The sequence below is a fragment of the Anas platyrhynchos genome, chromosome 1, assembly GCF_047663525.1.
Source record: "Anas platyrhynchos isolate ZD024472 breed Pekin duck chromosome 1, IASCAAS_PekinDuck_T2T, whole genome shotgun sequence".
NCBI lineage: Eukaryota > Metazoa > Chordata > Aves > Anseriformes > Anatidae > Anas > Anas platyrhynchos.
In genome coordinates, this window is record NC_092587.1 from 110,817,955 (window position 1) to 110,843,048 (window position 25,094).

Consider the following 25,094-nt stretch of genomic DNA (forward strand, 5'->3'; position numbering starts at 1 on the left):
TTTACCTTTTCATACTTTGCTTCTCTTTCTAGCATACCTGATGAGACCGTGGTGAGGATTAATTTAAGTCTGCTGAATAGCAGGAGATCCACCTGAGCCAGTAACCATACCTGAATGCCAATCCAAAGCTTCATCAATGTCATTTAATTATCAGGAATTTTGCAGATTATTGAAAATGGTGACAATTCACTTTGTGTTGCTTTTAAACTTGTTTTAGTTGTTAAAGTATGGATAGAGGCCTTAAGAAAGCCAATCCAGGGAAGCGAATTCAGTAGACAGAAGTCCTAAGACTACAACATGTTTTGACTGGCTTTAACAACAAAGAGAAAGCAAACTGATTTCTAGACAGTGCAAGTCAGTTGATAAAGTCCTGTGCACACAGGCTTCCACATTGATCCATATTAACACGCAAATATTTCTACAGCTTTTCTTTTTATCTCACCTAAAACAACACCACAGGACTCTGGGAGAACTCGGGGGATGTTTTCCAGCAAGCCTCCTCCCGTGATGTGGGCATAGGCTTTCACGTGGCCTGAGCGAAGGACAGGCAGCAAAGTCTTGCTGTAGATCTTAGTTGGGGTTAACAAGAGATCTCCTGTAGATGAAAGAAGATGAAATAAGACGAGTTAAAGTGCAGAAAGAAATGTTAATCAGTATGAAATTGTGGAAAACTCCAAGTAATAATTTGATAGATAGTAGTGAGCATTACATTACACCATGTCTACCACTTTTAGCATACAATTAATTAATTATCTCCCACCCTTCATTTCTTTCCTGCATATGTGGGAAAAAAAAAAAAAAAAAAGATAAAATGTTTGAGAATCGAGTAATTTTTCCAGTGCTTTAGCAAAGTTATAAGCAAAGGCACAGGCAAAACAACAGTGTGCATTTGCCTGTTCAGAAGTACAAGCGAAGAAACTGCGTTACAAACAGTACCTAATGTCTGATCACCAGAGATGCCAACTGGAGAAGAGAAGTCTAACGATGACTTTTCAACAATCTTCCTTACGAGGCTGTACCCGTTGCTGTGAACCCCAGAAGAAGCCACTCCAATAACCACGTCCCCATCAGCAATTCTCTCCAGCTGGGGCAGCATCTGCCCTCGCTCTACTGCACCGACGGCAAAGCCTGCTAGGTCGTACTCTCCAGGGGGGTACATGCCTGGCATTTCAGCAGTTTCTCCTCCTGTGAGAATGAAAAAAAAACGTGAAGGGGCTATTGGAAAACACTGGGACCAGTGCACATGCATTTTTTTTTAAAGTTTTAAACTCATAAGGCATTAACAGATGGAGAGTTTTTAGTTAGACAAACATTAAAAGCAATTGAAAACACACATTTATCACAGGCCTTCCAATTGAGCAAGGAATAGCAAATTGGGAAAGAACATTTCCTCCCTCACTCTGACAACGAGTATCTCATTGCCGTGCATTCACATTTTAAAATCAATGCACATGGTTAGTGGGTTAGTGCTTCGTATCCCCAAATTTCTGCCAGGTTTAACATTCTCCATTAAAAACTTACGAGATACAAGAAACTCATTAAAGAACCTCAAAGGTGTGATATAGCTATTAATTTCACTTGCCTCCATAAAGATTTTGCATATATTACTCTTCTGTCTGCACTCATGCCCACAACCTGGGCACCATTATCACCACAGCTCTAAACATCTAAGGTTTATAGACTCTTTTGGGAGAACACCCTAACAGCAAGCCTTTCCTAGCTATCCATGTCACTGAAAAAAATGTGTAGATCATTCTATTCACCCCAATTATAAGAACATCATGGTGTTTTGTCCTGAGCGCAATGTTTTGTCTGGCTGACCTCATTCAGAATGCAGTTTGAAAAGGTAATTTTCCAAGCTTGCATAAAAATGCGTAACGATGCTCAGACAGCATTCCCTCTCTCTCCATGCACCAACACTGGCTCCATTAGTGCCCTTCAGGTATAAGCTGATGGTCTTCGCTGTTCTGCCTGTCACGTCTCATTCAGTCTAACAAGATGAAATTGCTGTGTTTAATACATGAAATGAGCATTCACTGCTCACTCTGAAGTTCTCTGAACAGCCATCTTCACGCTATTACCTCATACTCCCAAGCACCTGGTGATAAGGCGACGGGAAATGACCTCAAGTTGCACCAGGGAAGGTTCAGGCTGGATATTAGGAGAAGTTTCTTTACTGAAAGGGCTGCTCAATGTTTGACTGCTGCTCAGTGCTAGATTCTCTGGAACCTTTTCCAGGTTTCTACTCTACACTGCTAAAACCAACTTTAAAATCAAAGTACATGCTAAGAAGTTTCACTTGCTGAGATATATTTGTTTAAAACCATATTTAATAACATTTGTGCAAAACCAAACTTTTAGTCCTTCAGTACTGCACTATTTAGTGGTGTGATGAGCTTAAGGTGTTTGAGCTGAATATTCAGCTAGTGCAGAAATACAAGGTAAGAATTCAGGAACACATTATACACAAGACTTTTATGAGGTGATACTGTACATTGACATGCTCGGTGCGTGCACACTAAAATGAATGTGTTAAGCTGGAGCCCAAACTGAAATTTATTTTAATGATCGAGGCCACAGAAAAGTGTTTCTGCTTTGGATTCAGTTACTGCATCCTCTCTGTCCCTTCCTTCTGAGAGTGCCATAAATATCGGGAAGCAATTTCGGGAACGACTGTTTTCTTTATGAGTTCCTACTTATTTTTATATTAGCACAAAAAGGATATTCATCAACCCATTTGCAATTTTGGAGGTATTATTTTATGGTATGAATTTGCAAGTGAACAACACCCTTTGTAGTTTTAAAGTCTTCCAACTGGAAATAAAATCTTCAAATTTCAGTAAGTAATTTCATCGTAAGATTTCACCTAACATGTACTTATGCTGAAGTATGAATGGATTGATTATATTTGATAAACTGAGAGACTACTAAGACAAACATAAAACTGGCAAACAGCTCATGCAGAAAAAAATATAAAACAGAACATAAATAGCCCTTTGTTTGAAGCATGTAAACTCCTTTAAAATAAGATACTCTCAGAACACACTTTTGTTGCCAACTTTCTTAAAGGAGCCCAAAAAAAACACAAAGGGACAGTTACACTATTACCAGTTATCAAGTGGTACATAAAGTAAGATAACTTGATCTGTTACTTTTATTCTCAAATAAAAAGCCTTTTTTGAAAAATTAGGATAATTCTCCAAGTAGTTTTTTTATAAAAGGGAAAAGTAAACTATACAAGGAAACATATTTTTATTAAAAATTTCATTGCATTAAAATTTAACCCTGTGTTGTATTCCTTTTATAAACTAAAGGTGTAAACAAAACAATGATTTTTTCACTGACCTACAAATATTTTTAGAGTTGAACAGTTTTAAAGTTGTATTTTTTAGGAATTGAAATCTTGTATTATTTTCACAGATTACTAGATTACTGTATAACAGAATACATATATAATTTGTTAGTAAAACATACTGTGTGCTTTTATTGTAGGGCTGAAAAGGGAAATGCTCAAATTTGAGTCTTAACAGCTTCAAATGTAAATCTTCAGTACATCTGCAACAGACAAGTAGTTTTGCTCCTACTGTAACTAATGAAACCTGTTTTACTTACTTACTTCTGAACTTCTGTGTCTTAAGAACTGAGCTCCAACTGAAGCTTTTCCTTCACTGATAAGGGTGTTTTTCTGGTTTTCAAGTTTTATGAGGCTTGTGGGCATTACATGCCTGGGAGATCTCTACCCTTCCTGACAGATTTGGTTAAAATCAGCCAAGAGGTTCAAAGGATAATGTGTACACACACCGGGACATGTGCATGCACAGCAACACATACAAATCTCATTTCAAGGAATACTTTAGGATTTCCTTTAGGATAAAGGATAAAAAACCCAGAAACCTAGTTGGCACGTTTTCAAAATCTACTTGAAAAATACAGAGTATTAAAAGACATGAATTGTGAGATTCTTTAGGTAGTCGTTATAGTTGCAAAGTTAAATGAAGAGAGACGAATAAGAAAATTTATATGCAACTTCCTGAGCTAAGGTAACATTTGTAAAGTACTGTCTCCTTCCAGTGGGCAGAGATCATGTTCTCTGAAAGCAGGGACATGTGAACCTTTTTTTTCCACACCTCTGAGATTCTTTAATAGAGTCGGAAAACAACCACATTAAAGCAATTATAAAGAGATTGCATACGGCCTTTCACACCCTTTAAAGAAAAAGCGTGTTCATACCCAAAAGAGCACATCCTGCCTTTTTGCATGCTTCAGCTATTCCTGCAATGACCCCCTGAGCCACTTCAACGTCAAGTTTACCGCAGGCAAAATAGTCAAGGAAGAAGAGGGGCTCTGCGCCTTGAGCCAGGATGTCATTGACACACATAGCAACCAAGTCTTGACCTATAGTGTCATGTTTCTTACACACTTGTGCAATCTGCAAAACACAGCGAGCGAACCTGTTTGTTAGCTTACAGAAACGGAAACACAAGCAGAGTCTGCAATGGAAGGGGATCAAAAGCGTGCGGTTCCTCTAGAGGCTTTTTGAGGAGCAGCTCCAGATATTATCCTTTCCAGGAGCCTCTCCTAAAATTTTATTTTAGGAGTTGTTACTTTATCAGTCAGGAAGTACAATATAAACTTCACGGAAGGAGACTGAACTGGAAAGGGTTTCATTGCAGTTTGCATCTATGCCACAGCAACCGTATAATTGAATGTTTTCCCCATGAGTAATCTTTTTGAGGATGGAGGTTCTTCCTCAATGAAATGGTGTACTGGCTATGCACTTAATACTAAAAATGAGCTATTTTAAGCATCTGTTCGAATAAAGCTATTTACATGCTGAAAGTTAAATATATATTCAATTATTTTACGTGTAGGAGGGCAATTGCATTTTTCATTCCCTTTTTAGAAATACAAATAAGTATTTCTAAACATAACTCATATTTTATGATAAAACGTGGACAGTGGTATGATTAAGCAGTTTCCCCTTTGTACTGTTTTCCTTGCTTTACATGGATTTTCACATTACCTTGAGTTTTGTGCCAACACCGTCGGTTCCAGATACCAGGATGGGATCTTTGTAACCAGCTGCTTTCAAATCAAAGAGGCCAGCAAATCCTCCAAGCTCTGCATTGCAGCCTGACAGACAGAAGAAATAGGAGAAAATACTAAACTTTTACTTTCATGGGTTTCTCCAGGATCTCCAGCACATTAGCTAATTCTCTCTGTAATCTCTCAACATGACTTTGAGTTGTCACCAGGAGACTTCCCTCTGACATTTACAGCCTCCTCACAGAGACATAGAAGCTCCTAATCCTCTTAAGTTTGCTTTGTTGTTGTTGTTTTTTAACTTCATAATTATTTAAAGTTAAAAATCCAAAACTTTGTAACTGAGCATTCCATAATTACTGAGACTGATTATATATCACCCTTGCATTTAGCATTTTTCTGAAAAACAGAGAGGGAATTGTGGGAACAGATTGAAGCCCACTGCTTTATAGGAAAGGATAACTAGGCATTTTCCCAATGGAATTCCCCTCTCTTGTTGTTACTACTGCTTACGTTCCTTGTTGCTAAGATTGGTTAGAATATGGTAAGTGTGGTCATCTTAAAACTGAGCTTGATTAAATACTAAGAGAGAGACAAATATGACTGGAAATACTATGACTGCCAAGAAATGTCTTGTTGCATGTGTGTGTGTGTGTGTATGTAAAGGATACAACTCTTACCTGACCTTGATGTGGCTGCAGCTAGGGGTTTAATTTTCTGAACCAAAGTATTCCCTGCTGCGATGTCTACCCCACTGTTTTTGTAAGTCAGGCCTCTGAAAGATTGTTAAAAAATGTTATGGCAATTGATTTCTAAACACACAAACACATTTTAAAATACTAATTACTTCTTTATACCATTGCTTCACTCAGGAGATTAACCATTCGGAATCTTATTCTGCTGTCAATGAAGTTTTTCAAGTATCATCTATGTTCTCCTACACGCACATTAACTTTGATCATATAAAATGATTTCTAAGTATTGCAGTATTCATGTCAGGCAGGCCCAATGACTCAAAGGTTAATCTTTTTCCTGTTTGTAACCTGACCTCACACATATATCTGAAGACAGGGAGTATCGTACCAAAGATACAAAATTTCATGGATTTGCACCACAGATTGTTTGCCATAAGCAGTATTCAAATATTTCCAGGTATACTGAAGACAGTATCAGAGCAAAAATACCATATGACATCCAGTCATAATATACCATGATTTAAAAAAAAAAAAAAAAAAAAAAAAAGCAACAACAACAATGTAAATGGATCAGATTTTGTAGGGTTTGAATCCCTGGGCTGGATGCTGACACATCAGTAGTGTTGTTCCTATGGTCACAACAAAATGTATAAAAAAAACAGTGCTAAATCAGAACACCTCAGATAGCTTTTCAAAAGCAAAGTAAGTCAATATTCCTCTGTGACACTTTGAGAGAGAGTTTAACGACTGCAGCTTAAAGTTGTCTCTCCTTATAACCTTGAATGATACCACCACAAAACCAACCTTTTTTTTTTTAAATGCATTTTGTCTGTTCCCCTGTTCACAGAGTGACCTTTTTGTTTTGGAGATCACGAGATTAATGACTTTTAATTACAGGTACGATGAAACAAGAGCTGTGCTATCAGGGAAATACAAAGGTAGCTGCACACACATTATATCACTGCTCGAAAATTTGCAAGAGGAAAATAATTACAAGCAGCAGCAGTTCAGCCTGTGAATAAGACTCAAGAAAATCTTACCCTGCAATAACAAGTGACCAGAGCCAGCCCCTTTCAGTCTGAAAATAATCAATACTTGACATAATTTCACCTTATTTTTAAAAGCATGGTATTTACTTTGATTGTTTAAAAGAAGAGTATTTTTCTGTTTTTTTTTTTTTTTTTTTTCTTAAATAAATATTTTGGATATTTCCACAGAGAGAAATGCATAAGACTGCATTAGTCCTGCCAAACTGCCAAGAGGAGGCGTCCCCAGCTTTACAGGGCCAACCATCAACCTTCCTGAACGTGGCCCTGGCCCATGAATTCCGTGCTTTAGAGAACTATTCATTAAAGTATCCTAGTATCCTCTTCTCACACAATGTCAATACAAATACCAATTACTTATCTTCACATAAATTTCTCAAGAGATGCACAGTACTTGAAAAAGAAGACCAGATAGGAACATCCTTGTTCATTTAGTAAATTTATTGATTATAATTTTACAATAAACTAATCAGTATACACTGTTAGCAAAAATTAAAAACTTACTAGTATGCTTCATAGACTACAAAATAAGCTACTATCAAAAGTTATGTTTTGGGCTAACTGGAGAATGAACAGGCAGATAGGCTTTATATTAGGTAAAAATGAGTCTAAAAATTTGCAAGAAATTCTCAATAACATCAGAGACACAGTAGGACATGCTGCTTTAAAAAAAATATGCTCTCAAGACCGTTAAACCAAATACTGTGAAAATAAAAAGAATAATAATAAAAAGAGTGATACATTCTACCCATTTTTTGCAGGCTATTATAGTATTATGCATATCTCAATAAGTAGGTGATTCAAGACCATTTTACTGTTCCTAGAGACTCTAAAATGAACCAGTAAAATAGCTCAAACTTTGTTCATGCATCCATTTCATGATACTAATGTTAGACTTTTCGACAACAAATTTAGAGCAAAAGCTATGGTTCAGGGTCTAAGAAACAGAAGTTCACCTTTCATAAAGCAGACAGGGCACAGACAGCACAAGTTACTTGTGCTTGCCACTGCAGCTTAATCCCAACTTGGGAAATTAAGTGTGTGGATCAAAGAGTTAACAAAAAGCCTGTTCCTTCCTTGGCTGGTCCTGCTTAGACTGCTCATAGGGATGCCAGTTAAAACTTGTCTAGAGTTACGCATAATCAACATCAGTTTACTAATGTAAACTATGATGTCTTTAAGTCCCTTTTACATCAGTTATTTCCATTTCAAGTATTTCAGATATCTACCTGGATTGACTCAGGAAAGCTATAGCCCGATAACCAATGTCCTTCCTATAAATGGCACCCTTGAAATTTATGGCTCCTACTCCCTTGTTGGCTTCTTGCAGTGCTGTCATTAGATCTTCTTTAACAGCAGTTACTGTAAGGACTCTTCCTCCACTAGTCACCACTTTGCCATCCTTCAGGGCCGTGCCTGCATGGAACACCTCCAGTCCTAGTTCTTTAGCCTTAGAAAGTCCTGTGTTTGTTGTTTAATAAAATAAATGCAGAAGAAAATGAGTTGATTAGAACATTTCTCTATTACATTACAGACACGTCAATTTTCAGCACTTACTGACTGCCTAGAAACCACAAAAAAATTCAGCGTGATTATTCTGAGAAATAAGAATATTTTTTTAAAAACTACGTTTTGTTGATAGATGAGTCTGCTGCTTCTATGCTCAGAGACAGAAAAAGGTATTTAGCTGAAACATCTGCATACAGCATTTAATTGCAGACAGATTTTATACTTCACTGACACAGAGACTACAAAACATATCAGCATCAACACCTTGTAAGAATCAGTAATCATGCCAGAAGCACTTAACAGTAAAACATATTAAAGAAATGCTATAAAACTTAACAATACAGTGTGGAGATTTCTAAATGCTATGTGTGGAGATTTCTAAATGCTATGGGTGTATTACCAATAATCTTTGATGTGTGAAAATTCAGTTGTCTCTTGCTGACCTGACCCATAATCACAGCATCGTAAGTTTCTGTGAATCTGGGTTACACTGATTCACCTTCATCAGGCAAAATGAAAGGCTGGAGAGAGAACAGGAGAGGAATCAGACTTCTGCACTTTCTCCTGCTGTATTTACCTGTTATTTCCAAACCCTTGGGATAGGTTCCTGGGTATCCTTCACTAGCCATCACCACGGTCACAGCCGCACTGTCTTCAAACCAAACTGGCATGGAACTAGACAACTTTTTATTGATAACTGCTTGCATAACTTCATACAAATCACTTTTCAACAGTGGAAGAATTACCTACAAAAATAGAGATTTAGGAAATTGAAGAAAACAATGTAACATTTTTACATTTTCCTCCCTGAGCTTTTCAAAATAATACTGCATCAGTAAATGAAAACACTATTTTTTGTTGTATTTTCACACATATGTACATGTTGTGCATCATGTATGTACCTTTAATTCTCTTCCTTAAACATAGTTTCTATGAGTAAAAGAACTACCTTTTCTCCTAATGGCAGAGGCCTAAAAACCTTACTGTGTTCTGAAGAACGAAAATTAAGAGTCAGGGAGTAGGGAAAGGATGTGTTTGCTTCTTCAATAAAGTTAAAAAAAAAAAAATCCCATTCCATTCTGGAAAAGATAGGAAAGCACTGAGTTCCACTCAAGCTTACCCTTGTAACACCCACATTTGAGTATATATAATGTGTTGAAATCTGGAATAGAACAAGCTCATAACAGACTTTCTGTCTTGAATAAACAAACCAAATATTTTAAGTCTCAGAGCAACTGGCAGATTATTCATCTGAAAGTTAGTTAAGAATAATGGTAGATGGTATCAGAATACTCTCCCCTACTGATAAACTCACCTACCGACACTCACCTGACATTCTGGGTCACCGAATCTGCAGTTAAACTCTAGAACTTTAGGTCCATCTTTGGTAAGCATTAACCCAGCATAAAGCACACCTAGAATAAAAATATACAAAAAGCTATCTGAGCAACCGCATAGGTCATTTGTTTTGAATCTACTCATGGCAGTGCTAAACAGGAAAACACATTCAGTGTTTATTTAAAGCTAGAATGTTAACACTTCTTTTCAACTGTTGTTCTTTCTGCTCTTTCTCATTTGACAATTACCAACCATTAATGAAAAGATATCGATTATTTTCAATGGACTTTAAATCAAGCCACTAATGCCAAACACAGTTTTCAAATAAATCAAAGCCACCTTCCTTCACCTACAGTGTGAGTTAGGCCTATAAAGAGGACAAAACAAAACTTCGTCTTTATAATAAAAAAAAAAACAAAAAAAAACTTTTACGCATACCAAAATAGGGGACACCTTCTTTCCTCATTCCATCAACAGTTTTCTGAAGAATGGTATCTCTTATTTTCAGAAGCATATCCTTAGAAATCTAATAAAACAGAATTAGAAAACAGTCTTTGTAAAAAGGGAATGCATGATTTTCCTACTGTTATGGCTAGCATTTCGGAGAGTCAGGCAGAACACTTCAGTGGGCTGCTGCACATTCCAACACATGCTTCAAACAAGGGAAAGCTAGTACTTTTTTCCTTTCTCCACAGAATCACAGAATACATACTACAGCAGGTTACATTTCTTCAGACATGTGGCTCTAGATCTAGATCTGCATGTGCAATTAGTCCCACTGTCTTCACTAGAACAAACCATTTGCACAGACGTACTGGCATTCAGATAGGGACTCCCAAAGACAAATCACTGTTGGAAAATACAGGGGTCACTGATTGCATTGTGTTCAATAAAACAAAATTAGTAGCTTTACAGAGGAACAGAGGATTTTTCTTTAATAAAAAAGAAAAAGGAATGGCCATGACATAGGTGAACAGAAAGCAAATTAAATCCTTTTACAAATAGACTGTTTGCAGAACAGAAACAAAACTAACTTGAACTACAGCAAAGATTCATTATTAGCTTAGCCCAGAGCAAAATAAAAATGTGGTTAAACATGTAGTTCTAATGATGTTTATTCTGTTACACTTAGAATCATAAAATTATTTAGGTTGGAAAAGGCCTTCAAGATTATTGATTCCAACTTAAAAAAAAAACAAAAAAAACAAGGTTGCAGAAATAACAAAACTTCCATCTTCATAATTAGAAGTGATTCAGTAGAAATATCCTTCTCTTTAGAGGAACAAATTTATCAAGTTACAGGCTTTAACTGTCTACGTTTGTTTTAGGCAACACTTTCCATCCACAAGATCCCACTCTCTCCACATCCTGTTAGTCATGATAGAATTGAAAATTCACAGATATTTTCAGTATTAGAGCTGTACTATGGTTACAACAAGATGTTATCACATTTTTTACCTGAGGTGCTGGAGAATAAGCTCCCATTCCCCCAGTGTTAGGGCCTTCATCTCCATCCATTAATCTCTTGTGGTCCTGGGCTGGGGGCATGGGAGCAATTGTGACGCCATCTGTGAAACATAAGCACTAGAAAACAAGGAAAATAATTAAAACACAAGTATATGATTACAATTTCATAAAGTGCAAAAAAGTGCAAATCTGTTTTATTTTTAGTGTTGCAAAAATGAATATTTAAGAGTACTAAAAATACTGAAAAGGCTGAAAAAAAAAAACTCACAGTGAAGTTACTTCCTCCCTCCCTCTCCCTTTCCCTGCCCTGGAAAGAAAATATTACATCCCTTTCAAAAATTCCTTTTCCTAATTGACAAAACTCCATTTGCTTTTACATTATTTGTAAATTACTTACATACTCCACTATTTAGGTTCAGTATCTTCATAATAACATATCTGCTAACATCTTTTATAATTGATATTCACTGTTTGGATTACTGATAGCAGTACTCATAAAAACAGAATCATTCAGGTTGGAAAAGACCTCTAAGATCATCTAGTCCAGTCTAACCTCTAAGATCATCTAGTCCAACTTTTATATTTAACATTTTATAATGCTAATTAAAAGACAACCCAGGATTCCTCTTCAAAACCTTAAAATGTCAGACTGTGAATATATAAAAAACTACGGTCATTTGTGGAATGTGAATTATTTTGACGGGCAAGGCAAATAGTACTTTTTCTTTATTGCTATCAGTCAACTCAGGAAAAAGCAAAACAAAACAAAACTTTAAATTGCATGCTTTTGTTATTGTATTATATTACAGTAAATCTGCAGGTATTCTAAGGAACACACATTTTTCACCAGAGAATGGAGATCTGGATAAACCCGTATTCCCTTATCTGCTAATGAGGTCAAGCCAACCAAGAAGGAATAAGGATGACCAAAATTTGCAAGTCTAATTTTTTCAATTTTCTGATTATGCAAAGACTAGAAACAGTTAGAGATGATCGCTTGCTTTATAAATACCACCACCTCCAAGATGAATGTTCACAATATCCAGTACAAGTCAATTGCAGCTCTGGGACTTGGGAACCTGAGCTGGTACTTGGCTGTTCTACTTCGGGTGATGCCAGTGTCAAGTTCCCATGCCACCTCAAAATCTAGGCTCTAATTCTCCTTTACACTCTGCTAATTAAATCAGATTTATTTTATTTTATTTTTTAATGAAGGAGCTGTATCATGAAGGAAATGTTCTCTCTACATCTGCAAAGTAAATCAGCATTGTCAAAATATTCAACAGCCTTGTTTCCAGGTCCTTTGTCCCTGGGTGCACTTCCACATTGCAGTGTCTCTGGCAATGAAACTGCTTAAAGAGTATCCTGCCTGCACCTGTCTTGAGTTGCTTCTTCATGTGCTCCAAAGGAGTTCACTGATCCCTCATGATATAGTTCAATATATCCCCTTTATTAGTGCAGCTGAAAGTCTCCATTCTCCCTTACTCCCAACCATTCTTCCTTCTCTGCTCTGCACTTCACCACCCTGTTACTGTATTGATTCAAATGGGACTGGACTATAAACCAGACCACAGAAAATATGCAAGTTGTTGTTGATTTCTTTAAAAAAAAGGTTGTTAGTTTATAGCTCCATGAACAGGTGACTGGTATAACTGAATCAACAACAAATAGTAGTGAAGTGGTAGGAATAAGGAAGAGAAGATCTTACACTGTCTTTGATGCCAGGGAAATCATAACACAGATGTGCATGCTCAGTTACTTTCAAAATTTTTATGTTTTTATTTTTTCCCCACGGGGGAACAACTGATTACTGCCTGAGCTATTTTTATTTATAATATGAATTATTTTAACAGACTGCAGGAAGTTTGGTTCTTAACACATCTGCCTTTAATTAATAAAGCTGCATTTATGAACAGGTAACCGCTTCTAATTTAAGTAATAAGATCTTATGCGTCCCTGCTATTGGTACTTACATGTTGTTTCCTAAATAACTTGAAAAAAGTATCATCTAAAGGTTATAGTGAGATACACACTTACAGAAACTTCTTCTCCTTCAAGAAGCTCTTCAACAACAACCGTTTCCCCAGCTGTGCCAAAAGTCTTATCCTATATTAAAAATAAATTCTCTTCAGTTCTGTGTTTCAGTCATTTTAAAATAGTTAAAATGCAACAAGAAAAACAAATACATCAAGAAAGATACATTCTCCATCCTGGATAAGTCAGTACCAACGATAAAATAACTGCTCCTCTTTTTTATTATCTTTTAACAAATGCAAATTCTATCTTGAATGTTTAAAAATTGCAGATGATACTTAGGCTTTCTGAATAATTCCTCATGCTCTACCTGCTGAGGTTTGCACCCATGATACTGAGGGCTATAGCAATGACCACCAAGTCTGTAATATGACCTTTTACTTTATAAGATAGTGAAATTATACAGAATGTATTGAAGGGGAGCAATATTTTCACATTCCAATGCAAACTTTGAACTGACTGTATGTTTATTGAATTAAGAACCACAACAACACACTGACAAGAAAATTTTATATGTCTATAAGACTCTTTAACACAGGATATTTTTCTTTTTTGCTCAAGACAGAATGAGGGGACCACATGTTATGATTTATCCAATAACCATACACACACAACAAATTATGAGTGTAGACTGTGTTTTCTGACCCTTGAAATACAACACGTGTGATATACAACATCTCCTACAAATCGGCGCAGCATTGCTGTATTGTAAGAGGCTGTGCTGCAGGCACCAGTTGAGGACCTGACCTGTGTAACTTATTTTCCAGCTCTATGTTCCTAACTGTTCAGATGGAACTGCTTCATTTTGGTTCTCTTCAGATTTTGATGGTCCTAATATACTTGTTGACTATCTTACCTAAATATATGCTTAATTTGAAATAATTCCACTGCAATTTTACTACACATTTAAGTGCTGTGTGACTGGAATCCTAAAGCTGATGTTGCCTGTCAACATACAGCTTAATCACAGTGTTAATATTAGAGCACTGCAGTACCTGTTTCATTATAGCAGAGGCTCAAAAGAAGCAAACAGAAAAAAATGAAAACCATGCTGAAACCAGTGTGGGTCTTCAGTAGGAAAGATTTTGTTTTAGCCTACATAAAGTATGCTGAGAAAGAGTGCTCTGCCTCAAGCAATAATATGATACAGCTTCAAAGCTGTCCAAATAATGGTTAAAATATTTGACTTCTGTTAGTCAAATTCCTATTATATAGAAATAAAAAAGAGCTTTTCTGACACTTTGACATGGTTAACAACTCATTTTGTGTAAGAACTCTTCCAATCAGTGCATGACATTTCCACTCACCTGCATGATTTCATTAACAGCTTTGCAGGCTTCTTCCTTGTTTGAAGCTACAATTACTCCTTTGCCAGCTGCCAGGCCACTAGCTTTTACAACTAAAGCTGGGAAGTTCGCACTTTAAAGATAGAGAAGAGAGATCCAAAAGTAAACACTCTATATTCCAACCATATTTTGTAAATATTCTGAACATGCCAGTAGTCGAAAAATCAAAATACTCATCAGTTTTCCTGGCAACAGTTTTATGTTATTGAGTAACACACACATAAAATCTAGACTTTTCTTGATATGCTACGTCCGCTGAAGCTTTCTGCTTCCTCTTTTTTTCACACTGTTGAATTTCACTAGTGTACCGAAAGGCTGCTGTTCTTCTAATAATTTAATATTGTATCAATGTTGGGTAAACTGGATAGTATTCTGATAATTAGATCATTATTTGCTGAGTAAGCTCCCACTGCAGAATCCATACTTGTGCAGAAAAGAACAAAGAAGATAGACCATGCTACGTCTATCAGACTGTAAGGTGGGTTTCCATAACAGACAATCTGAAAAAAAATAAAAACTTCTACCACATTTTCCTGTAAACTGAACACTGAACTTAGTTTTCATTAAAAGAGCAATAAATAAGGAGCCATTAAATTACCACAGAGTGATAGTGTCATGTCAGATTATCCTTTAAAGCCATTATGGATATTGTACTACAGCTAAGAATATTGACACATTAGTAATCATTTGATTGTTTAGGATATCTAGCACACTGTATATGGCTTTAAAAAAAACACAAAAAATCAATTATGAAGGTAGCTTTACCTGTTAATGAAGCTACATGCTGCTTTTGGATCAGTAAAAGACTTCCATCTTGCGGTTGGGATCTCATGACGGTCCAAGAATGCTTTGGCAAAGCTCTTACTGGACTCCAGCTGAGCTGCCTTTGCTGTTGGACCAAAACATCTCACTTGAGCTGCTGTCAAGTCATCAACGATTCCTGAAAATAACAACACATTATTTTTTTTTCAAATCACCAGATGAGTTGTAGTCATGCAGTCCCAGTTACTAATTTGTTGGAACAAATACATAGGAGTGATAAGCCATGCCTATTTTACCAGATTGGCCCTAGATGTATTTTTCACTCTAACCAGGAGCAAGTTGTGGGATTATTCCGGGTTGTGCCTGCGTGCACGAAAGGAGGGGTCTGGGGTGCCTGCGAGCACAGTGAGAGGGGTCCTGGGTTCCTGGGTGGGACGCTTTGACACTATATAAGATAATGTCACGCAGTAATAAATTGGCTTACGGCACAGAACGCTGGTCGTTGTATCCATTTGTCCCGGGGCTTTCGGTTGGGTTATCCTACACAAGTAACCCTGCAATATTTGGGGCTGAGAAGATCTTTGCAGTTGGTAGGATATTATAAGCCTCCCTTGTTTTATTACAGCTTTTGGCCAAATAGTTAACATTAGACTTTTATGCGGATAATTCTTGATCATGTAAAAACACAAAACAAGTTATCAACACGTTTAGAAAGTTTTTTTTTTTTAAACCTAGTCTCAAATTATTATTATTTCAAAAAAAAAAGCAAATTCCATAGGAAAAATCCTTAGACAACGTTCTTTTATAGAAACACTTTCATACCTCTTTTATTGAATCCAAGAGCTTAGAAAGAAACAGAACTGTGAATGATATTTTAACTATTACATTGTTCACAAAAAACTCTTTGAATTTCATTTTTGTCATGGCACAGCCCTCAATTTCAGGGAAACTGCTACAGGGAATCTGTTTGTGTTTTTACTGAAGACACTCAGTTGAGTGTCCACACTGTTGAGTGGTAGGAAAAAGACGGGGACTAAAATTTACTTTTCTTCCTAGAATAAGAAAGCTATGATTTTTAGTTTTCTTTCTCTTACCAGCAGCAAGAGGAACCTCTGGACCAACCACAACCAGCCTGATCTCCTGATCTCTGCAGAACTGGGCAAGTGCAGCATGATTGCTGACTGAAACAGCTGTCAAAGATACAAAAGCGTGGTAAGACTTCATTTGTTACTCTTGGCACTTGTTTATCACATTAAACACTAAAGTAGAGTTTTCATAAGTCACACATTCTTGAATGGGAAGTCAATGTAAATATGGAACAGAGGCATGCACAAATATATAAATAAACTGACTTACAGGTGCATATATCTTCAAAAAATATGAATGCACCCTGTAACAAAATACAACGCCAAGACTCCAAGCAAAGGCTGTAGTTTGACATGCACTGTAAACATAACGTTGCTCATGAAGGTGAGAAAAAGTTTCAGGATTCCCTACACCATCATACAGTAAACCATTCTCATTTCAAAAACATCCTGTTTACCGGAAAAAGAAGCATCACTAAACAACCAGGTTAAAAACAACTCACCAGAAAAAAAACTCAATCTATCTATAGTTCAGCCAGTCTCTTCCTGGATTAGACTGACCACGAAGCTTTGCACATGTTCATGCCAGGATGGTGTAGGGGACAGAAACAAGTCACCGGTGGTAGCATTGCAAATGCATTCTTTTTCTGTCTTTCTGTAGTGCCAGCTAAAACCTGTCACACTAAACCGTGACCTTACTGAAACAAAATGAAATCTGAGTGCTTTTTCTTACATTAAGCTGAACTTAGTATGGGAAGGTACTGTAATTATGGATAAGGATTTAAGGGTAAGGTTTCTAGGACAGTTATGTTTCTGTAAAGAAGCACAGAATATGATGATACTTGCAGTGTCAAAGACTGTGTAAACAAAAGAAAAAGCTCACAAGAAAGACAGTAATGTCAAGTCTCATGATAAAAGATTTACGCAAAGGCAATGCAATTCCACTGCTTTTATCAAGAATAAATAAAGCCAAGGTCTGCAGGGGACTGCAATGTGAACTCGGAGAGTGAACATGCTGCAAGCAGAGCCCAGCGTGGACTGGCTGCCTTCATGGGGAGGAGTCTAACACGTCAGAGTACAAATCTACAAACAGATTAAAGTGCACATCTTCCTTGGAGCTGGAATACTTTGCTCAGTTTTGCTTGTGAAGTCACGCTAGTGACCATATTGGCAAGCGTGAGAGGAGCTATGTCCCCGTCCAGTTAGTTTCCAGCGAAGTGGAGAGAGAAGGCAGAGGCAGTGATGAGGCAGTGATAAAGCATCTTCTGTTAGACACATCCACAGAATTTTGTGTTGGTACCTACTTTGCTTCTGCCACCCTGCACGAGTAAATTCCCCATTTCCAGAGGAGAAGGCATAAAAGCAGTATCTGAAACTTGCATTGTGATTACAGATTTATCCTGTTTGGGTGAAACAGATTGAACAGATTGATAAAAATTACTTTCCTGATAACCACTCAGCAGGTCATTTACTTTGCTACACCAGCCTAAGTAAGAAAAAGCAAAGGCCTTTGATATCTGTGTGCAATTTCTGCCAACTGGCTTCTAGCTCACAAGAGAGCAAGACCAAAAGCATAGCACACTTGGCTTTAAAGTGCTGATTAACATAAAGGTCAATATTGTCTTTCAGTCTCATGAGGCTGTTGTGAAAGCAGTTCAAGAACAGCAGATCCCAGAGGAAGACAATGGGAGTTCTGGTGGGCAACTGCAGAGGGACAATCCCTGTTCCCTGTGACATCAAGTCACATGAAATGGAGCAGGGAAAGGGAAGAGACAATAAGATAACTGTGATTTTCATTCAAAATTGACAAGCCTCAGGCCTTATCTACTAGAGTTATGTGCAGTGAACACAGCACAAGATATACATTATGTGGAAATGTCCTTGTAACAAACAGAATGGAGTAAGTCACATTGTTAGCACGTAATTTTAACTCTAACCCTAAATGCCATTTTCCTCATGGTGTAGTCTGAAACAGAACAGCTTTGTAGCACTGTTTTACTTCTCAAAATGACAGCTAGACATGCATTTCAAACCAAACAGAAGGAAAAAGTTAAGAGTTAAGAATATTTGTTAGGTGGAGACCTAATGTGCAGTAAAAGGAGGTGTCAGGATGCTCAAGTCCATTTGCAGACATGCATATGTGTACCTCAGGATTCAGCAAGCTATTCTATACTCTTCTGGCACTAAATTTGTCCTGCTAATTAAATATAAATCAAGTATATAACAGATTTAGGTTGAGTGGCTAAATATAATCTATAATGTCAGAACAGATTACTGACTGAAATTAAGCATGAAAACTGTTTTGTAGCTTCAACAGGAGCAAGTTTTTAATAATTAAAGTTTATTTATAGTTTTAAGTTCACCTTTACATGTTTCAGAAATCATCTGAGAACCAGAATTTCAATGCTGATTAAAGGAAATCTCATGAACCATAGGGGAGGATGAACTTTCAGAGCCATATCTTGATGACACAAAAAAAAAAAAAACAACAATGGTAGCAGTTTCACAGGCATTGCTGCCCAGGCTTAGACAACATAATAGGGCTTACATACTTCTGAAAATCTGTTTTCCATTTTCTCCACCCAGTAAAAATCTAGGCCCCAGTGCTAGGACTCAAATGCCTGAGTAGATAAAACAAATTATTTCCTTTTAATTGCAAAATAAATAAAAACAGTCAACCTGTTTTTGTAACACAAATTCTAGATTCTCCCTGCCTCCCAGCTGGCTGAGGATTTCTCTCCTAAAGCACATGTGAGACCACTGTCTGGAAAAAAAGAGATTGAGTACATGTGGTTGATTTCATGGAGGTGGCTTAAGCACTAAAAGGAGGTGGTTTGAACACATCCTCAAATATTTTATGTTGTTGAGGGTGCAGTACATTTTATGCAATAACAAGGTGAGAGAAAAGTGCAGCAGTGTTTAAAAGACATCATTTGAAAAAAATAATAAAAAGAAATTAACATTCTGCAGGCCATAAAGCCTGGCACTGACTCAATTTATTATGAGTATAAAGATTTCTGTTTGACCTTCCGGGATGAGAAGGAAATATAAGAACATGACTTTCCTGTCAAGCTCTTTCTTGGGCTCTCTCCCTGAGATCAAACAAGACAAAAAAGCTGCCTATGATACTGTGCATATGTAAAGAAATTATGAACAAAGTTATTTAAACTTCCTGTAATTAAGCATTCCAACAGAATTAAGTCTGGTAATTATCTGCTGTACAAGAAAATGACGGGATTCATGTTTCCACATGAAATCGTAACAAAAAAAAGATTTTACTCGTACACATAAATGCAGAAAATGGAGGCATATAATTCTTGCTCACACGTATAATATGTTAATTTTAGTTCTGTATGTTATCACATACCAAGTAGAAAGTTAAGTTGTTTGCTTGAAGTACTTCAGGATCTGGTATATAATGGACACAAGACAGACATTTCGGAGTTATTACCCCTGCTTTTGTACTGATTCACTGTGTGCCTCCAGGCAAACACCTTAGAACAGTGCAGTTTAAACACAGCATGTACTTTCGGATGCTCAATCTGAAAAACCTTAAGCTGGGTTTTGAAAACTAATTAATATGAACAGTTTCAGCTAGAGCCAGTCTGTCAGAGCTCACCACATTTAAGCGAAAAGCTTGAAACAGGCAGTCAGTACTAACAGAAGTGTTCAAAAATAATCCTAACTTCTTTAAATCAGTAAGACAAAGGAATGAACATTTTTCTATGGTTGACAGTTTTAGGTGAGAACGTTTTCTTATGAAAGGTTGTAGGCATTGTACGGCTTCCATGGGACTTCTGAGAATGAAGCAGTGGTTCCTACCCAAAGCAGTCTGCTCTGCCACTCTCCTAGAAGTGCCAGCATTTGCTGCAAGCACAGCTGTTCACAGCTGAAACAGCTGCTGAACTGCACTGCATACCAAGATAAAACATTACCCATTCCTGCTAGGCAGGAAGCAGGAACTGCTACTGCTACCAAGCTGTATTCCTGCAAGAACTTGCAGGAGTTTCAGCCATATTCTCTACCACCCAAGTCCAATGAATTAACTAACAAACCTGAGATAAAATTCAATGAGTGGTAGTTGCACAAGGCTTTGCTCAGATATTTTTTTCTTAACTGTGTCTGTATGATCTCACGTGCCCCAAACCTTCAAATAATAATAATTATTATTATTATAACCCTTTCACGCCAACAGATTTTAGATCAATTAATGGAACAATTTATTTGTTCAACTATCGTATTTTAACCTGGTAATTTTTCTTTTTACCTGAATTGGAAATTTTTCCATTGTCAGCTGTTCCTGCGTTTCCTGGAGCAACAAACACTTGTTTTACATGTGGGGACTGGGCCAGCTTCCAGGCCAGCGCATGCTCTCTCCCTCCACTGCCAATGACAAGCACCCGATCAGCCATTAGCCTGCACAAAACCAGAACACAAGCAACACAGAATTAGTAGAGCCAGGTTAGGAAAGCGAGAGCTTCACAGATTTAACTGCAGGGTGGAAGGCAGCCCTCAGCAGAGGTGAATGCCACTTTGTTTCAGGCAATGATGTTTCTATGATGGTTTTGTTGGTTTAAAGAAGAAAAAAGAAAGTGTGTGGAAATGGATAACTGACTTAATAAGGTGTGATAGAAAATAAATGTCAAACACTGAAGCAACCCACAGGGCAATCCTGTTTTTCCTTTGATCAGACTGGCAACTGTTGTGAGCTTACTGAAGCCTGTGATACAGAACAACCTGTACGACCCACCAGGCTGTGATTTGTAACTTACACACCTTCCTGGCAAATCCAAGCCTGCAAAGGCCCTCTGATGAACTAATTGTTTTAATGCTGTTTGCAACGTTAGGGAGCTGAATGGGACAACTTGAGACTTTTGGGTAGTAATATCAGAAAAAATGTCTAAATACTTTGTTAGAAGTTAAGGTTAAGAGCAATGAGATAGGGAAAACAACTCAGAACAGGGAAGCAGAGTCTTAATGCACATTCCCTTGGGACTGAAGGAGCCTTAGGCTGGTCAGGGTTTTACAAGGCGAAGCCTAGATTTTTCAATAGTTTGAGAACAAACTGCTCCAAAATGAAATGAATGCTCTGTTTCACCCTCCTGATGTCATCACCCTCCTGATGTGCATGTGTAAACACAGCTTCCATATAGCGCATTGACATGGACATTACAATTCTGTCTTTGAGGAGCGCTGAATGTTGGCCTTTGCTTTTTAAGATGTGCTTATTTCTGTGTGTATTTTCTACATACTTATGGGTGTAAGTCACCTCAAAATTGCCATCTCGACAATTTTACGGAACAGAAGACTTCACTTACTCTGGAGACGAACATTGGAATTCAGAAAATGGTAAATAAAGAGACAAAATAAGTACGTACATCTTTCTTTGGAGGTCCTGGACAAGCAAAGGCTAACCTCCTGGACTATCCAAAGAATAAGCTGTAGTCCATTAGTCACACTAGTCCAACTACATACAAATTGCGTACGCAGGTGCGCTGTTTAAGGTGAGTTTTATTCACAGAAGACAAGCAGTCCCTCGTGAAGCTGTTCAGTGAAGCATAGGGCGAGCAAAGCTATAGATGGGCAGCTGTCCTGTGCCCAAGTGGAGCATTCATTGCTTTCAATAATAAAATGGTATCAGAGCAGTTTCATGCATTTTAAGCGATAAGGACACACAAAAGCAGTTTTGCGTGGAAACAGGCATGATTTGTTTCAAGGACTTGGCATGGCCAGCAAAGAGGTCTGTGCAAATCACCTCGCAGTCATCGGGGGCAGGGACACAGCCGAGATAAGAGTTTTAGCTAAACGCAGTGCCCGGCCTCCCTGCACACGTAGCACAACCCCTGGTCGCTGCTTGGGCCTCTTCAGTCGAGAGGCTGGTCCTTGACCAGCGCTTGCCAGTGTGTGCGGGGATCCCAGCACAGAATACATCCTAAGTGCCAGGGGGGATAAAACCCACCCAAACCAGATTTCTAAGGGAAAAGCGGCCTTACCAGAGGCACGACAGACAGCAGGTTTTCAGCCAACTGATAAGGCAGGGCATGTGCCTCTCCCCGATGCCAGCTGCTACTCGGATAAAGCTGCTGGCCCCTGCCCAAGAGCTGCCCAGATGGCTCTGGGGACCCCAGAGAAAGCCAGCTGTCCTGGGAGCCTGGACTCTGCAGGAGATGCTTCTGCTCGGAGGGCACCATGCAAGGCATACACGGAGCCTGGTTTGTAAATCCAAGTCCTCCGTAACCTACTTCAGAGAAGGAGAGCCCCCACGCATTTTAGATGGTAACCCCTTGAAATGTATTTTAGCCCGTTAACAAAGGCATGATTTGTTCAGAGAACAATACTTTTAGGCAAAATAAAGAAAAAGGAAACACAAAGAGAAGGACAAGAGACAGACGATGGATGCTGAGTTGTTCCCTACGAACTAAACATACTGGAGTTAAAATTTAATTGTAGTTTCAGGTGGGAAGAGATGAATAGCTTTCTGTTGAACCATGTTTGACAAGATACACAGACTGCAAAGCTGTAGGGGCATTTTAATTATAAACCTCATGGATCCCTTACAATAAGAAAAATACACTGGGGTAAAAATATCAGCTATGCTACACATTTGGGGTGTGAAGATACGGTAAACCTGTATGATATTACAACCCAAGAGAAAAAAAATGAGTATGGGGCTGGCTAGAATGAAGGGATGTGTTAGATAAAGACAGTAACCTAGGTCAAAAGAGTGCTATGTAAAAGAGTAAACATTTACCATGTAGCAGATAGGTATATCCTACACTTAGCTAAATCCAGCAAGCACGTTTCCACAGACAGTCATCATTAAATAATAATATTAAGGCAAGTTTTATCAATAATAAATTGAAACCTACATATTACTGCATTTTTTTGGCAAGTATATCAGAACTGAATGCAGAGATCCAAACTGGAACAGAGAACATACTTACTCTATCCTATGTGCTGTTGGTTTGAGGAAAGTAATGCTCGAGGGTTCAGATGTGCAAAGAGAAAGGAGAAAAGCAACCTTTGGTTTTAAAATGTAGTGCCCCCATCCCAACACGACCGCCCCACTGACGACATTGTGCAGGTAGCCAATGAACAGGAAAGTTCAGGCATGTCACCTGGGGGGAGAACAGAAACTCACACACAAACGGCTGAGAGATGAGGAACAAAAAGTTTGCAGAGCCCATCCTTTCACTCCTAAACAGGTGCAATAAATTCTGTCTCACCCAAATTATTTCTTGCAGTTGAAAAATTTTCAATAATTAGATCAAAACATGCACTGATCATTTAAAAAAAGATGCTTAGCATAGTCCCATGATGTCAACAGTATTAAAAAATATGGTGCAAGATGCACATTCGTGCTCCATCAAGCTTACTGTGTAGAAATAGTTGAAGGATAGGCTTCAAGACCCAGTGATGCTGTTACCAGCTAAAGTAACTCATCATTTTGGCAAATCATTTTTTTTTTCTTCCCAGAAGTATCATGTTCAGTTAACAAAGTGAATAATATATGGCATAAAACGTTATATGGGAACAGTTAAATAGAACAAGCCCTATATCATATGTTCAAATAAAATTTAACCATTCTATAACAATATGGGAGAAAAAATGTAGTTTAACCATTTGTTTTGATTTCAGAAACTCAACTAGTTTGTGCATCCCTTAAACATCATTACAGCAACTTGTATTTAGGGATGTAGCTTGACAAGAACTTCTTCTGGTGGCAATTCCAGCTTATAAGGCTCAAATGTAGTAGTGACAGCCTTTCTTTTTCACACTGACTAAAAAGATGCGGTGTAGGCCCTCTGCCACCCAGCAGTATCTTGCATTCGAAATGAAAATTGCAAGAGGTGACATTTCTTTTTAACTTTAGCACTAATCCAGGAGTCAACAATTTATTGTCAAACAACCAAAGGCCATTCACAAAGCAGACGATTTCTTCTGTGAGGATTACCACACAGTTTTTATGGAGGAAGTATGTGAAATCCTTAAATCCTCTCATAAAGAGGCAGAAGCCAAAAAGATTCCAAAAGGTGGTACATTATTACCTTAAGCAACCATTGTCTGCTGTTGTAAAGAAGGAAGATATGTTTGTCTATAAAAGAAGTCTTAAAATAAAGACAGATGGTATTTCAGTTAAAGGTCCATTACCAAGTCCTTAGGCTAAATAAGACAGGAAAGCAGAAGCAAGCTAATCGCTCCACGTATCCAACAGGAGAGGACAGGAGGATACAGTGAAGACAAGTTGATTTCCAGAGTCTATCCCTGAGGTTGCCAGCAGCTAGTCAGCAGGGAAGAGCATCAGCCTAGAGACCTTTATCCTCCACAAAGCTGAGGCTCATTAAGAAGCTGGGCAACTCCTCCACTAGGTCAGGGCCTGTGGAGCAGAGAAAACAAAGTGAGCAAGGCAAAACCAATGTCTGACAGCTTTCCCCAATCTGGCTCCTTCAAAAGGCACAGTGAGCTTTCAGATACAGGCAGAAGTGAAACGAGGCTACAAATTCAGGAGCTGTTAATGGGGAAGGGGCATGAGCCTGGAACAGATCCGGTGTGCAGCCTTGGGGGTTAAACGGAGCTCCCTGGCTGTGTTAATGCAAAGCTTACAAAGATAATTCTGTAAGCGTAAGAAAACATCAACTCCTTAAGCTATTACTGCCCAGGTTTCAATTTCATGTCGTAAGTGCATGGTGCAAGTTACCTAAATATTTATCTCAGCTAGGTGGAGTCTGGAATAAGCCATCATTGCCTCATTGCCTCACCCCTAACTAA

The 25,094-nt window shown here is 37.9% G+C and overlaps 1 protein-coding gene across 6 annotated transcripts in view; it reads right to left on the bottom strand.

Annotated features, from left to right (window-relative positions):
- Nucleotides 1-25,094, bottom strand: part of GART (phosphoribosylglycinamide formyltransferase, phosphoribosylglycinamide synthetase, phosphoribosylaminoimidazole synthetase) — a 38,339-nt gene that overhangs the window by 9,046 nt on the left and 4,199 nt on the right. For 2 of the 6 annotated variants that reach the window (XM_005013826.6, XM_072026576.1), the window contains exons 2-16: nucleotides 20,593-20,741; nucleotides 16,335-16,430; nucleotides 15,244-15,418; nucleotides 14,440-14,551; nucleotides 13,136-13,204; nucleotides 11,090-11,215; nucleotides 10,070-10,157; nucleotides 9,623-9,708; nucleotides 8,871-9,039; nucleotides 8,014-8,245; nucleotides 5,724-5,818; nucleotides 5,024-5,133; nucleotides 4,231-4,429; nucleotides 937-1,185; nucleotides 443-595 (exon numbers count right to left, since the gene is read on the bottom strand). In XM_005013826.6, coding sequence (XP_005013883.2) covers nucleotides 443-595; nucleotides 937-1,185; nucleotides 4,231-4,429; nucleotides 5,024-5,133; nucleotides 5,724-5,818; nucleotides 8,014-8,245; nucleotides 8,871-9,039; nucleotides 9,623-9,708; nucleotides 10,070-10,157; nucleotides 11,090-11,215; nucleotides 13,136-13,204; nucleotides 14,440-14,551; nucleotides 15,244-15,418; nucleotides 16,335-16,430; nucleotides 20,593-20,741 — 2,108 coding nt within the window. Of the gene's footprint in view, nucleotides 1-442; nucleotides 596-936; nucleotides 1,186-4,230; nucleotides 4,430-5,023; nucleotides 5,134-5,723; nucleotides 5,819-7,204; nucleotides 8,246-8,870; nucleotides 9,040-9,622; nucleotides 9,709-10,069; nucleotides 10,158-11,089; nucleotides 11,216-13,135; nucleotides 13,205-14,439; nucleotides 14,552-15,243; nucleotides 15,419-16,334; nucleotides 16,431-20,592; nucleotides 20,742-23,269; nucleotides 23,444-24,476; nucleotides 24,703-25,094 lie in introns of those variants that run through there. The other 4 variants (XM_072026585.1, XM_072026590.1, XM_072026597.1 and 1 more) reach the window with 4 other exon arrangements.